The sequence below is a fragment of the Aplysia californica genome, unplaced genomic scaffold, assembly GCF_000002075.1.
Source record: "Aplysia californica isolate F4 #8 unplaced genomic scaffold, AplCal3.0 scaffold00021, whole genome shotgun sequence".
In the NCBI taxonomy this organism is placed as follows: Eukaryota; Metazoa; Mollusca; class Gastropoda; order Aplysiida; family Aplysiidae; genus Aplysia; species Aplysia californica.
Genome location: NW_004797291.1, coordinates 217952 through 234379, shown reverse-complemented (window position 1 = coordinate 234379; position 16428 = coordinate 217952). Strand labels below are relative to the sequence as shown.

General features: G+C 39.2%; 1 protein-coding gene across 1 annotated transcript in view; it reads left to right on the top strand.

The window, feature by feature from the left end:
- The window catches only part of LOC101850459 (microtubule-associated protein 1B-like), a 39198-nt gene that overhangs the window by 15993 nt on the left and 6777 nt on the right, over window positions 1-16428 (top strand). The window contains exons 8-13 of the mRNA XM_035972269.1: window positions 819-827; window positions 3935-4091; window positions 8341-8584; window positions 9068-9115; window positions 10340-10556; window positions 12533-15029. Coding sequence (XP_035828162.1) covers window positions 819-827; window positions 3935-4091; window positions 8341-8584; window positions 9068-9115; window positions 10340-10556; window positions 12533-15029 — 3172 coding nt within the window. The remainder of the gene's footprint in view (window positions 1-818; window positions 828-3934; window positions 4092-8340; window positions 8585-9067; window positions 9116-10339; window positions 10557-12532; window positions 15030-16428) is intronic.

Genomic DNA, 16428 nt, shown 5'->3' with positions numbered 1-16428 from the left:
AAGCTGAGAATGTTTCGGAGTGTTCTATGGTCTGCTGGGGTAATAATATAGTGTAAAGCGCATAGCGCCTGCTGTTGAGCGGGGATATGCGCTATACAAATGCTATCTATTATTATTATTTTAAAAAATATTATTTTCAGTATTCTCATAGTAACTCAATGATTTTCTGATGCATGCTCTAAGGTCATATGAATACTTATAACAAGATGACTAAGATGGAAGAATGTTGATGGGTGACTCTAGAAATGACGTTCTGTATATTTCTTTGTTACAGATCAGAAGTCTACGTCTTTTACTTTTGACTGATATTTTTATTTGAGGGAACAAGCGATGCTTTTTGTCCAAAGAGATTAATTAATAAAATGGAATTAACTTTTTTAGTGCAAGCTGTAATGTGCAATTCATCCAAGTAGTGGAATGTAGATGTTACAATGTTGCATACTTTTCGTATTAATCGATTAAATTTTTTCTCATCTTGTTGTGTTGTGTTCCCGGCCCATGCTGTTATACAGAAACTGATCATACTGATATGGTTCCCACGATTCACCTTGACAACTTCCGTTTTCGTATGTCCCAACAATCCCCCCATCCCCCCCCCCTTTCTCAACCTCCTCTCAACCCATCCCCTACCTCCGCATCACCCCCTTCCCACCACCACTCAGGCACTTTTTCTCCTCTTTCACATTCAACAACCACTACCCTTATCCTCGTTTTTGCAATTACGAAATTCATTTGCTATGTACTCAATGATTTGTTGTTTGTTTTAATGGAAACGTTTTCTTTGGTATGATAATCATCACTCTTTTCCTTCCTTCCAGGTGGCTGCTGTAAGTACTTTATTTAATTAAACGAAGGGTATGGCATAAAATGAAGAAAAATGCGTTGAAAGATGGGTGGATAAATACATGAAAGTCAGAAAAAAGACCGAGATATTAATGTGCCAAACTATAATTCTTTAAATGAAGGTACTGATGAATGGACTTGATAATGAAGCTGACACGTCTATTTTATCTACATTCTTCGATTTAAAAAAATTGGTAACACTTTTGCAAGCGTAAATAGTTGATGATATCTTTTTAAAAAAAATTTCTGCACACCCATTTAGGACAGTGCTGGGGATCTACTCCCTAACTGTATCTTTAACTTTAAAAAAACCCCACGTATAACAGGAAGAAATCGACTGTAGACTTATTTCTGTTTCGTTTAGCTTTCATATTCCAGTTGGTGCCATACTATTATACAATGTGTAGCTTTGACCGAGCTAAGGTGTAAAGATCAATGCACCACTCAGGTCTTCTTTTGATGAAGTCTTAAACTCTTTATAAATACGCCACCACACTCGAGTCTGTCAGTCAGTCTGACGCTGTGAATGAGACCATGGTCATAATATGATGATTTGAAGGATCCTGGCTTTATCCTATGGTAAACATTGCAGTGTACCATTTTGCTTTCCCTTTTAAGAGGCTTAATATCTGCGCCTTTGTTTTTCAAACTATTTAACAACACCTGTGAGGGTCAAATCTAGCGCACCGGATGAAATTATCATCACATAGTCCGGTCATCATCATTTATTCACACGGGACTTTTTGTGAGAGTTCAAGTTGTCTCCTGATCTCAGTTCAGTTTTATAGTCGTTGAACACTTTGGCAAACCTCCGAAATGGCTTACAAGTCTTTAAAAACAGGCTTTAAAAAACCCTTGAAATATGATCCTCCCCAATACAACGATAAAAACAATTTGCCTTAATTTCTATCAAGGCATATTTTGTGAACAAGGCTATTTCTTTTTGTGTGCTAGGTTTCCACCAATCTTCCTATAGCCGAATCTTCCCTGCAATTAGTGCAGGGTGGTAGATTATGAGGACGACAGGATAATCTCTGTAAGGTCTAATCCGTGACTGCTTAAATTGATTACCCGTGCTGTGCAGTATTATGTACTGGTGAGCTGATCAGTGGTCAAGATTAACAGGACGGTGGTCATTCGCACCGGCTCGTACCACAGGTCGAAGGTGTGTATCTTGGCAGAGTTGTGCTTGTAAACCGGTCTGGATACACTACTGCCAGGAAGAAACCTTGGCTGTGTTGTATTGACGTAAGTTTACGTGATTTAGATGGATGGTTATTTTGTAGGTTTTGTGGTGTAAGAAATGTATGCGTCTCTTTGGTGTGGACCCCAGAGACCCAAAGGGACATATTATTTAATATGCAAAACAGCAAAACAGTATCAGATACTGACCAAATGCTATCTTTCATAATATTATTCTATTTTAAAAGTTTTACCATCTTTCATAGAATTACAAATTATTTTACAAATCAGATTACTCGTCACCAGAGTCTGAGGTGTAGCGGTTAGACGCATGTCTTCTCACACAGAAGACTTGAGTTCGATTTCGGCCTAGGAATAATTTTTTAATCAAACATTTTTGTCTTTCTGCTGGGACCCTACATCCCTTTCAGCCCGGCTTGGCCCTGACAGGCAGGGTCAAAACCCGCCTCCCTAATATCTTTTTAAAAATGTCGATGTGGACGTAAAATTGCCATAATTTATTAATTTTTTTAAAATTGAAAAGATTACTCGTCAAAACAGCTGAATAGTCTTGTGGGATGTGAGACGTTTTTTGGGGGACTGCCAACAGCACTGGGCTCACCATGTCATATCCTTGTTCAACACCTTACACTTCTTTCCAAACATCGCCCAGCCAGTCTATAGAATTCAACAAAGGTCGAAATGTATTCCTGTGCTAATTCGGTATGCTTACGTTTGGTTCTCTTATATCAGTCACCTATACCAAACGGAGAAGGTCTCACCAACACTCAGTAGCATGTTGAACTACCTTGTGGGTGGCTGACCTAGTTCGAATCCCGATCATGATACTCTTCAACCTTTCGTAGTTTTCGAGAGTTGCCAAGGCTCCCCATCCACTCGTCTTGGTCCTGTTGGAGAGATGGGTATTAAATGTGGTGGTTCACGACTTATGAATGGCCATAAAGTATTGAAACACAGTTGAACCCATTCCTTTCAGTACCAACTAAACTGGAACACTTTTAAACTATGCTATTCGACGAAGATGTCTTCATCTTTACTGTGGCACGTGTATTTAAGAGACAATTGTTGGGAAAGTTTCCGAGAAAGTAAAGCTGTTTAAAATTTGATCGATGTGTTTGCTTTCTCTTAGTTGGGAGTCTTGGTTGTTGTATTTCTAAAGTCTCCAATCTTTGTTGTTGTCGTTGCAGTTGTTGCTGTTGTTGTTGTTGTTGTTGTTGTTGTTGTTGTTGTTGTTGTTGTTGTTGTTGTTGTTGTTGTTGTTGTTGTTCTTCTTCTTCTTCTTCTTCTTCTTCTTCTTCTTCTTCTTCTTCTTCTTCTTCTTCTTCTTCTTCTTCTTCTTCTTCTTCTTCTTCTTCTTCTTCTTCTTCTTCTTCTTCTTCTTCTTCTTCTTGTTTTTTGTAGTTGTTGCTGCTACTGCTGTTGTCGTCGTTTCTGTTGTTCCTGTTGCTGTTGGTACTTGTCAGTACTTTTGTATCTGTGCGTTAGTTAAAGTTGATTAGCTGTGATTAGTAGTGTTGATTAGTTGGATGTGTGGGGTGTGTGGGTAGTGTGGCTGGGTTGTAGGCTGGTTGGTTGGTTGGTTGGTTGGTTAGTTGTTGGTTGGTTGGTTGGTTGGTTGGTTGTTTGGTTGGTTGGTTGGTTGGTTGGTTGTTGGTTAGTTGGTTGGTTGGTTGGCAGTGAAGTTGTTTGGTTTATTGGCTGCTTGATTGTTTTTCCTGGTTTTTCGCCTGTCTGGTTGGTTGACTAGTCGGTTAGTCAATTTGTTGAGTGGATGAAGACTTGGTGGTAGGTTTGTTGGGAGTTAACATTCCTCCCTCTCAGCACCTTTCTTTAGCCAACAATCTTATCTGGCACGGCACATTGTCACGGCCACTCCTTCCTCTCACAGCCGCGGAAGAATTTCCATGGTGGGTCTTGGGGCTGGTTGCTGGACTTCTGCTCATTGCCCTTCTCATCATTATACTGTGCTGCTATAAGAAGAAACATGAGGAAAAGAAGAAGAAAAGACTTCTGGACGACGAGGATGGACGTTACGATCCAGACAGGTACGTCTTGTTGTCAGACAGAAAGTGTCTCGAGCTGACTAAGAAAACGAGACATAGAGAATGGAATTATTATTCATGAGTTGTCATTTTTCGTCGTGTCCGAAAGCTTAATTACAACGTTCAAGTTATAAACATACTGTCAGGGTTTATTTAACATTGGTAAAGATGTAATTTTTGTGAAAATAAGTTGAGCATAATTTTATGAGCCCCTGTTTTTTTTATACTTATAAAATATACCCTGAATACTATCATTTGTTTTGTAAGACTAAGCTTAAACCATAGCTGTTACTCATTGAATTTGCCTATCCTTCAGTGCCCACTAATGAGTAGTCAAAAGCTCCAGACTTATGTTTTAACAATAATCAATCAACTTTTGCTTGTTAATTGTTTCTTTTTGTAAGGGGAGGGGGATGTTATGGAAAAGATGGGGATAGATGTCTAACTTCTAGAATACCATAATTTGTACCAACTTTTTTTCACATGTTATAACATGTCGAACAATTGGACGAAAGTATAGTCTAAAATAAAATGTTCAGACTTGAGATAGGATTTTGCATTAACATGGGATTGGATTTCAAAATGATGGGGATCTGTAGGAGTCGCTTTACCTTCTGTATAGGGTTGTAGGTAGATGGCTGCTATACCACCCCTCCCTCCTTTTCAATGACTTGAAAATTAAACATTGGTGATTTGTTGAATACAATCTAACATGCACGATGATTTCTTTTGAATTTGTTCTAATCATGAATGTGACAGGACTGACATTTATTGAGTTGTTTATACTGACTGAAGATATCTCACTGAACCTACTGTTTTCCTGACAACGTATCTTTATGCCTCAATCTCACGTACATGTATTTCACTTTAACTGGTTTAGAGATAATTCTTGATTTGTAAGAATTAAAATCTTTTGTCGGTTTGTTTTCGGAATATGTGTACATAATGACAGCTTGTATACACAACTGCATGAAAAATGTATTAACCTCTCAAATGTTCGTGCAGCTTTAGTTTACTGTCAACAAACAAACAACTTACCAAAATGATTCAATAGAATGTTAAAAATGAAATAGATCGCGAATTTAAATCTATATCTTTTCTAAAAACCTGAAATCGCACCATAACTGTTAATATTACAGAGGGGAATTCAACACAAATCTGGTGCTGACCTAAAACCTAAACCAATCAATACTAATATTGATTTTGATTTCATGGCAGTGGATACATTTAATATTAATATAGTATAACACATGTATTAAATCTCGTCTAACACAAGCACAGTGATTGTCAACATTAATAATGTATGGTGATTTAACACAAAATATGACACTGACATCATACAGAATTAATTGTGTGTCATTAAGTATATCCAAATAATGTGAATAACTTTCTAACAATAATCTTAAGTGGGGGGCTACGAAGGAACGGTAAGGTTAGCGTAGAAACTCGCTTTCGTCTATGTGCCTATCTTTGTTTCTAAAAATTTACCATTAACAAAACTTGTTACAAAAAGAAAAAAAGAATGGGGTCATAACAGACTCATGTTTTGTTACACCAACGCATCATAATAAAGACAGTCTTGGGCACACTGTGGAAGAACCGTACACCATGTGTTGTTGCGTTCGCAATACCTCGCAATCATGTATTTCTAGTTTCAAATATGGAATGTTCTATATTAATATTCTAATTTCGAGTTTTAGGCAATTTCCGAGATCTTTTTTTCGTACAGAAAAGCGCACAGAGCTTAAACTCGTGTGGGATAGAACTCTGCAAAATGCAATATATTATTAGTAGTATTATTACTTCGGCAATCAAAACATAATACGCTTGTTTTGTTTTCACAAGTTTCTTATTTGATATTAAGATAAACATATGAAATTGGTCATTGGTCAAGTGAAATGACGACCGTTTTGGAATTGTCTTCCTCGCGCAATGCTTGCCAACCAGTGCGATGCCACTCGCCGGTAGGTCGTTTGATTATATCTATGATCTATGATATTATTGAATGCCCTACTTGGAAATAATGAAGATGAGGGGGGGGGGGGGGCGAAAATGTTAACCTGTTTAAGGTGGCAAAAGTGGGCGCTGGCCATAAAAGGATAAATGGTTAACAAACATTGACCTTGAATTGCTATTGTTCCATTCAAAATGTTTTCTGCCTGCTTTCCCTTCTTACCGGACGGTACGTGTGAAACCCCCGAGTACGAGGGGGAGGGTGGTGGTTGGTGTGTGTTTTGCAGCCAAGCTTCTTCATGTAGGCGTTTAGTACAGCGAAGAGCCAATGCAATTGACAATTTGATCTCAAGAAAGAGCGCGTGTGTCTCTCTACAGGTGGGATCGCCACGGAAATTTATCTTTTTTAAAATTGTGTCCTAGGACTTAACTATTTTAACTCATTATGTGCCTTTCAACGTTATTATATGGAATTTGTCGCTCTCGTGATAGGACCGCTCTATCCACAAGATGTTATACTCTTTTTCGCTAATGCATTATAAAAATCTTATAATTATGTATCCGTTCCATAATATACTCTGTCAAGGACAGGTCTGAATGCTCCTAAAACATTAGAACTAAAGCTAAACAACCCGTTGACCTCCAGGGTTCTTCGTGATGCAACTGAATAAGATTGTGGCTTCTCCTACGCTCCGCTGGAGTTAACCGGTGCTATCTCAAGGGCGATGACTAACGTTGTTTACACCATAAATTATTATTTTAAGGTTCAAAGAGAGTCAGGAAGATACTCGGTTTCCACTCTGTAAATTCCGGAATTATGCCGGAGAGTGACTGAAGAAATAACCACAACAAACACCATTTTCTATGAATATTTGCGTCCTGCAATTGAACACTCGTTTTAGGATGACAACCTCTTGTCCCTCGCTTTTGATCCTTAAAAGAGACCTCGCCTATAAACGTATGCATTATCCTTTCCAAATCTTTCTTATTCTCCAAGAATTGCTGCATGCTGTTTTCGTGCTCCTTTGCAGAAATTTAAATCGCTGTGCGCTCTTGACAAAAGGTTTTGACTTCAATTTCAATTCCTGCCTTGAGGCAAAGTTGACACAAAATTGTAGAGCAACCAAAGGGGCTCGCTAGTTCCTTGTAAACAGCTCAGTAAGGAGAGACATACAAAAAAAGACTGACCAAGGAATATACCACTCCTGTCAACATATACATAGTGCCGTTTCCAATTTAAAAATTACATAGTATGTGTTTTAAAATTCCTGTCATATGCCGCTTCTGTGAGTTAAAACAACATCAATTATAAATGATCTATGTAAGTTAATAATATACATTATGTAGTAGACAAACGGGATGATGGTAACGATGCTGATGAATATGATGATGATATGATGCCGACAATGACGTAGAGATTTGTGCGAAAGTAAAAAGACAAATTCGCGGGAAGTCCACAGCACAGGTTTTTCATTTACATTAAACCGTCTGTTTAATCGAGAATGAACAAGACCAACTTGCTAAAGCAGAATAAAGACTTCAAACTTTAAACAGGCCTTCAACGGTTTCTCCTGGTCTACCAAAGAAAGCAATGTACACTTATCCTGTCTCGGAAAATGTTATTTATTAACGCGCAAAGGTAGTTAACGTTAGCAAATAGAAAAACAATAAATATTTTGTAAAATATTTTACAGGTTGTATCCTGATGTTTTAAGAATTTCTTGTAGATACGGAAAAAGTAGCTTACTTTAAAAACGTGTGTGAGTTTCATAAAAAAAAATATTTACGTGACCCTACTTCTCTTTAAAAGGGTTCTCTTTTATGGATCCCAATTTCCTTAAACGGCAACAATAACAAACCTGAGGACATAATGTTAGATTACCCAGTCAGTATTCCGCATGCTGTCGAATACATTTTCCAGGTGACAAAATACACACTACAGAACAAATTTTAAAAATCTTGTTATCAAATTCTGACAGGCTTATACAGCTTACCCTAAAATTCAACTCAGCTCTCATGACCGTTAGAGCTAGAAAGTCACAGGGGAAAATGAATACAACTTCTAGCAGTTTGCTTCCATTATGAACTTACGTAAACGTCAGTACTATCGTAAAAAGAATGGGAGAAATGAAAATGTTGAAGGAACTTGAAAGATAAAACAAAACGAACAAAAAACGTTCTCCTAATTTTGGTCTCGACATAAAGACGTATAGGCTTAGGTGGACTGGACAAAGAGGATTTCTTGACACGACATGAAACATGAAATAAAATAAAATATCGTTGATGATGATGGCCCCAGATCCCCCCGGGGAGAGAGACCCCCTTACACAACTATCACCATTATGGGTGGTCGCAGAAAGGGGAAAGATGGCCGCTATCTAGCCGATGGAGAGGATGATGAACCACCCAAGATCAAACGACCTAAATCGGAGGGAAAACACCGTAGATTCGACAGCCGGAAGAGGGTATGGGTCATCGACAAGGAAGGGAAAGTCAAGAAAATCTGGAAAAAAGACAGAGAATCTCCAGACAGTGGGGTTGAGGTACGTGTTGTACAGAATTTAATTCCCCTAGTAATCACTACCTGGAAAACACTTCTTGACATATTTTTGCGTTTCTTTCTTCTTTCGTTTCTCACTTTATCATTTTGCAAACCTTACAACAAAACAGTTCTTAAATACCCATCATTCTATATTTACTGGCACAGCGAGCTTTGGATCTAATATTAAAGTGTGAATGTTTTCAGTAATACCATTTTAATCTTTTTTACATTTATTCATTTGGCATAGATTTAATATATTTCCATTATCCAGTTTGAACATTATTTTTTTCCTTTTAAGACACCAATATATTTACTTACATTTTTAGGGGGGGGGGGTGGTTCTTGAGGCTGTGATGTAAAAACGCTTCTGAATCTTTAAAAATTCTTTAAGATTTAAGCTACTTCCTTGAGCAGACATGCTGTTATGTACAACGTCTAAGTACAATGTACATGTACATGTATTTCTTTTCTGTTTGACCCCCAGGAAGATCAGGTGGACGGAGGCAGCGCTGGTCAGTCTCCGGGGAGCAAGGTAAAACTAAAATATAGAACAAAGGTACTTGTGATAAGGATATAGCTACACATTCAGATATGTCGTTCATATTATATAAATAGCTGTAACAGTCTGAAAAACTTACCCCGAACTCGTTATTTTTTCTTTGTGTTTTTATAATTGAAAGGTGCGAGGGTTAAACATGGGATGTCACAGCCCGACTCATTTTGAATTGTGGCATAGTGTGTTGAAAACTGTTTACGCATTTTCTTACCCATATGTGTGTCCACTGCTAAAACCTGGTGATTCACTCAAAATCAGGTTTGAAAAATAAGTTACTCTTTGGACAAACATGGGTAGGCAAGCATTTTATGTTTTTTCTCAAAATGCTAAAAAAAGAAAGAAATTCTTTGTCTCCCTTGTATCATTCGAATATCTCATTTGCCTTTGATACGGTTTATAACTTTTAGCCTTGCGAAACCCTCTGCCTCATACGCTAAAAGAATTGTCTTCAATTGGTCATGAACACTTAAATATCATCGCGGTGGTGGCTAAATAATCAGAGAGGATAAAAAGAATAAAGGGATATAAACTGTAAACTTGCTCCATTTTACAATCATGGCGAAAATATACCGTTTAATGCACTTTGGGGGAAGGTTCTAAACATGCTTTTTTTTCTATTGCATTGCACACACACACACACACACATATATATATATATATATATATATATATATATATATATATATATATATATATATATATATATATATATGTGTGTGTGTGTGCGTGTGTGTGTGTGTGTGTGTGTGTGTGTGTGTGTGTGTGTGTGTGTGTGTGTGTGTGTGTGTGTGTGTGTGTGAGTGAGTGAGTGTGTGTGTGTGTGTGTGTGTGTGTGTGTGTGTGTGTGTGTGTGTGTGTGTGAGTGAGTGTGTGAGTGAGTGTGTGTGTGTGTGTGTGTGTGTGTGTGTGTGTGTGTGTGTGTGTTTGGGTGTGTGTGTGTGTGTGTGTGTGTGTATTTGTGTGTGTGCGAATATGTTGTCTATCTTTCTATCTACCTCTCTATCTATCTGTCTCTATCTATCTATCTATCTATCTATCTATCTATCTATCTATCTATCTATCTATCTATCTATCTATCTATCTATCTATCTATCTATCTATCTGTCTATCTATCTATCCATCTATCTATCTATCTGTCTATCTATCTATCTATCTATCTATCTATCTATCTATCTATCTATCTATCTATCTACCCCCTAGGATGGGGAGAATGAAGACGATGATTTCTCCAAGAGACACGGCAGGAAGGAGTTGAAGAGCGCCAAAGAGATCGAGGAAAAGGGAGACAGGAACAAGAACAGCGCCAAACTCGGCAAAAAGATCAAAGGAATGGTCAGCTCTCGGAAGTCTGCTCGTTACCGCTCGGCCAAGTCCGCCAGGAAGTCTGGCCGAAAGAGGAAGTCGGCTGTCAAGAAAGGTGAGCGTCCCCATCTCTGTTTAAGTTGTATTTACGCCTTGAGTTTTTAGCGTTTAAAATAAATGACATTACAGTCAAATATGTCAGAAAGCATGCCAGAGTCTATATTATAGACCAATTCAAACTGTCATACACAAATGATAAACACGAATTTGTGTATTTCATAGTGTGCATGTTCTAATTTGTTTTTGTTTTGTTTTGTTTTTAGATTTTGTTGTGGTTGTTCTGTTTTGTGTTTTGGTTGGTTTTCTTTCTTCTTTTGTTTTTTCAGTCTCAGATTTTTAAAAATAGAACTGAATAATTTTTATGAACAACAGAGATATGATTCTTTTTCATAAGTGGTCTAAAACGTCTTCAAGCGTCGTTAAAGGACCAGAGCATGCGTAACGGAAACGTCACAATGGTCAGTGGCTCTAGACGCACGCTCAGTTGTTTTAGAAACACTGTGCAAAAATTGAAATCAAAATCACAAGACAGGAATTCTTAAAATCTTTTGTGAGACAGTTTAATGGGACTCACCATCTTTTTTTATTGGAAATGAGAAAGCGATTTTTAAAGCAAAAGCCAAAACAAACACAAAAAACGGAAATAACGGGACATTAATAAAGTACCCCTTAACACTGTGCTTTGTAATTTTTGTTTTAAATTAACACTGTGCTTTGTAATTTTTGTTTTAAATTGGAGGCAGAGTATTTTTGGCAGCTGCTGCCTCGTTGTGGAATTCCCTCCCACTCTATTTAAAAGTTGCGCTTACTTTGACCACATTTTAAACTCGTCTTAAAACACATTTATTTGAACCTTATTTTAATAACAAGTTTTAATACTTCTTTCAAAAATTTTTTTGACCAGCAGCCAAGTTTGTTTTTTTTTTTTGGGGGGGGGGGGGGGGCTGGGTTTTTTGTGTATTTGTTCTTGTGTAAGATTATGGGTGCATATTAGGTACTTAAAAAGATTGTTCTACATTGAATGGGCCAGTATGCATGAAACGTGATATTCTGTTGTAGTTTTAGTAGAGTTTTTACGGCGCTCGCAACTACATAAGGTCATATGATGAGCGCCAAGGGGTAGATGTCAACAGAGAAGTTCCTAAAGGGAATCAGGCTTACTCTGCTCACCTCTCTAGCTTCAACAACACCAAGCCTTCTTCGACTATCAAAGCACCCCGAAAATAGCGAGTCAGAAGAGTGTGACAAACATACAAAAGAAGTAGAGGGAAAATGACGGTAGTAAGGATTAGGAAAGAAAAACTAGCAGTTCCCTGTTGCAGTTCAGCCCCAGTTTATGAGCATGACATTGATGAATTAGCCCATTTGCAATTCTACAGTGCATAAGAACATGTCAATGCCCAGCCTTTGGGGAATGGCCTGAAGACACTTCGCTCTGTAGCTTTGCCCCGTGGGGGTGATATTCTGTCAGCTCTTGATTTTTATTTAAATTGTACAGCTCATGGAGTCACCATTGAGAGAGCGCTAAATAAGTGATTATTAGTATTATTATTATTCTACTTCTTCGTATTATTATTATCATTCCTATATTATAGTAGTAGTAGTAGTAGTAGTAGTAGTAGTAGTAGTAGTAGTAGTAGTAGTATTTTTATTGTTGTTATTGCTATTTTCTTATATCATTATTATAATTGTAATTATTATTATTATTATTATTATTATTATTATTATTATTATTATTATCACTGTCATTATTATTATTATTAATATGATACTAAATGTAGCTACATCGATAAAATGATGAACGATTTTACGAAATATTGTTTCGATTCTTTACGCCCATTCGAACCTTAATAATCATTTCATTAAGAGAGGAACATGAGTTTAGTGCTGTTTTAGCCTATTTCTCACGTGTCTTTCAATTTATTTTTCCTTCTCGTCTTAAACATAATGTAGCTGTGAATTTCCCCCTGAAATGTTCCTATGTTTCATATAATTATTTTTCACAATGTGTCTCTTGTGTCTTCTGTGCAGAGCCTGAGGACGATGGTGAGAGGAGCTGGGGAAGCAGCGACGGCGAGTACGAGAAAGTGGACATCGACACAGGCAGAGAGGTCGACGATAACAAAGTCAATGAAAAACTTGAAGGCGGAGGAGAGGGGACAGCGACTGCTGCAACTGTCACAGTTGTCTCTGAGACTGACGGGAAAGGCGGGAAAGGGAAAGTGGTTGGAAAGGGGAAAGGCAAAGGGAAGCAAACCAAGGGTAAAAAAGCGGAGGAGGCGAAGGAAGCGAAATACGAAGTGAAGGATGACGTGAAGAAGGAAGAGGTCGGTAAAGTCACTAAGGAGGTTACTATGGACGCTACCGACCCTAAGGTTATCGCGGCCACGTCAGATGGCGACACACAGCCCAAGGTGGACAGTAAGAAACAAGCCAAGGAACTTGAATTAGAAAAGAAGAAAGAAGAAAAGAGACTACAAGAGGAAAAGAAAAAGGAAGAGAAGGCGAAGAAGCTTGAAGAGAAGAAGAGGCTTGAGGAAGAAAGGAAAGAACAACAACTAAAGAAACAGGAAGAGCAGAAAAAACTAGCAGAAGAAAGGCAACAAGAGATGCAAAAGAAACAAGAGGAAAAGAAAAGGCAACAAGAAGAGAAACGACAGGAGATGTTGAAAAAACAAGAGGAGCAGAAGAGGCTCGCAGAAGAGAAAAAGCAGGAAATGTTGCAAAAGCAGGAAGAGCAGAAGAAGTTGGCAGAAGAGAAACGGCAGGAGACGCTGAAGAATCAAGAACAACAACAGACGGAGTCAGAACAGAAGAAGGAAAATGAGAAGAAGGAGCAAGAAGAGCAAACAAAGGAAGATGGGAAGAAGGGAAAAGATGATGATAACATGGAACAGAAGGAGGAAAAGAAATCTGAGGAAGAAAAACCCAAGCAAGGAGAAGCAAAAGACGATGGCAAGAAAGGTCCTAGTAAAAGCAAAGACGGGAAAGGCAAAAAGGAGGTCACGAAGAGAATTGATGACGGTCGGAAAGCTATTACAGGAGCTGCTGTTATCGTGGTGGGACCCAAGGGGAAAGATGTGAAAGGCAAAGGCAAAGAAGATAAAACGACCGCCGCCAAGACTGAGAAAGAACCAGAGAAGAAAACAAAGAAATCACCGGATGACAAGAAAAAGGAGGAGGATAAATCTGGAGCTAGAGGAGGAGACGAGGAAACTGAAGATGCTGCCGGAGAGGTTATGGCAACGGCGGCAATAGCAGGGGCCGTGGCAGACGAGAAAGACGCAAAGACGAAAAAAGAGGAGAAAGCAAAGAAACCTCAAGTTAAAGAAAAGGAGAAAGTTTCAGAAAAGACGACCCCTCAAGAAAAAGACAAGGAAAAGAAAGCTGTGGAAGAGAAGAAAACCCAAGAGAAAGGAAAAATACAAGAGAAGAAAGATGCTAAAGGTGCTACTAAAGATAAGGCGAACGACAAAGAGAAGGAAGAGGAGAAAAAGACAGAAGAGAAGACGACGGGAAAAGCTGGAAAACCGTCAACTGACGTCGCCCCTCCCCCTCCAGAGCCACCGTCCCGTGAGCCGACTTTATCCGCGAGCATGAAGCCCAGGCGAGAACAGAGCATTGTCTTAGACTTGGATAAGTCAAGAACAGATATGTCTCCAGGAGATCAGCGTCCTCCAACGACGTCACCTGGAGAAGGCGAGAAAGCTCTGGAGGTTGTTGCAGAGTTGGTGGAAACGGCTAGGAGTCTCATGGAAGGGCGAGGGGGCGAGGAGGAAGGAGATGCACCAAAGAAAGATGAGAAAGGAAAGAAGAGTCCAAAGGAGAAACCCGGGGTGACGAAGAAGCCGTCAAAAGATGCCACTGAAAAGGACAAGAAGAAGGAGGCAGGAGAGAAGGGAGCAACGCCGACCGATAAACAGAAGTCGGTGAAAGAGATTAACGTGGAAGAAGCGAGACCAGACTCCAAAACAGACTCCGCTAATGACGACAGCTTCAAAGACGCACCGAAAGACGAGAAGGAAGTGGACGATAGCGATGAAAGCAGCTCAGAGGAAGATGTTGTACAGATGAGGAGGAGGCCCAAACCTCAAGGCTTTATGATGCCAGGTGACAATATGACTTCCACCTTCCAAAAGACTGGGGAAATCATCAACGCCAAACCTGTGAAAGCGAGGCGGCAAAGGAGAACGGCTCGAAAGGTAGAAGGACTTCCCAACAGGACAAACCAAGCCTTCGGCCTTGCACAGCAGCCAAAAGCCGGCCAAAAACCTCAAGACACGACTAAGGGAGCACCCATCGAGGTGAAGCCTAAATCAGTTAAAGATCTCCCTGCCGTGAAATCTCACCAGCCGATGACCATCAAAGACTTGACCAAGAAGACGCCTCAGGAGAAGGCGGAGATTAGGTCTCGAGGCCGCACGCCGGTCAGAGGTGCCAGTGTGGAGGAGGCCAGATCTGACTCGTCCATGACACCGCGGGCAAAGTCTATGAGCCCCAGCAATTCGAAACAAGTGGATGGACGAAGGTGAGGGGCGCCTTTCTTTGTCTCGTTTCGTCTTTCTCTGTCTCTGTTTCTGTTCCAGCGTTTGTCTCTCCCTCTTGTGTGTGTGTGTGTGTGTGTGTGTGTGTGTGTGTGTGTGTGTGTGTGTGTATGTGTGTGTGTATACCTGTATAATATGTTTGTGTGGATTTTTGTGTTTGTGTGAGTGTGTAAGTGTGTATGTGTAGGTGTGACTTTTGGTATAGAATAATACATTTTTGAATATGGATCGCCGCTAAATGTACAGTAAATGTCAAAAGTGTCTGTGTTCATCTAAGAGCTGACCAATATTTTGTACAGGTTAGGAAAGGTCTGTGGCGATGCCTGACAAAAAGTACCGATTTACGTAAAATTAAAATGAGCCAAAGGCGTAGACATCTGACAAAATGATATACAACAAAATAATGTTTCAGAATATTAGAGTTCCTTTATTTTACGTTCATATCGCAAGATTGTTGGTTATTCTTATTATATTGTTTCAAGCACCTGATGTCTGATGACCAATGTCTGTGGTTTAAATGTCTAGTTTCCCGCCATTTCTAACAGATAGTGAGAGTTCGATCCTAGAGTTGATAGATTTTTTTGCGGGTGTCATTGTCTGACATCTGGGACGTGACGTTGTATCAATCTAAGCCCAGGCTGTCCCTGACAAGCTGGGTCGAAGGAGCAAGGCTCCTTATTGCTCTACATCGTGTCAGTGGGAGCCTAAACTACTTACATGTACACTCACATTTCCTTGCAAACACCTCTCCCCCTCCCCTTTTTTATTTCACGTCTCCCTCAAGCTGGTTAGTTAAATGTTATAATAGACATGTATAATATAAAAAAGTTGTAGTATTATTTCATATCATTTTGTCTGTAATGCTCTTTTAAAATTCAGTTGCTACTAGAAGGTAACTGAACCTTTCCTACATATCGTCGTGCTGTTCAAATGTGCAAAGCACATTTTTTCCCTCTTTTTTAAAATTGCAGTTTCGTAATTTAGGGTATTGGTTTCTGGTCAGCTAAATACTATAAACATTACTCGTGCGTTCCACAATTTGGCTTTATATCCTTTTTTTTTTTTTACAATACAATTTTCTGCCTGTGCTTAGCAGAAGGTAACTGAACGTTTCCGTGACGCCTGACTGTGTTCTGTCACCCGTGCGTTTACGTGACTCAATGAATGCATTCGATGCAGGGGGCTGCGCGCGGGCTGTTTTCTTCGCTACGCTTCACTGAAAGTTTAAAGTGAAGCTTAACACACTGTGTCCCCCTATCACACAATGAAAGGCGCTTTCTGCATAATGTTATTCGTTTTCGGGCCTGAGCTTCAGAATAAATGTGTTTGCATGTTATGTTATTTTTATTCGTGTCGCTGTCAGCTGAGCCGACCAAAGGCAAG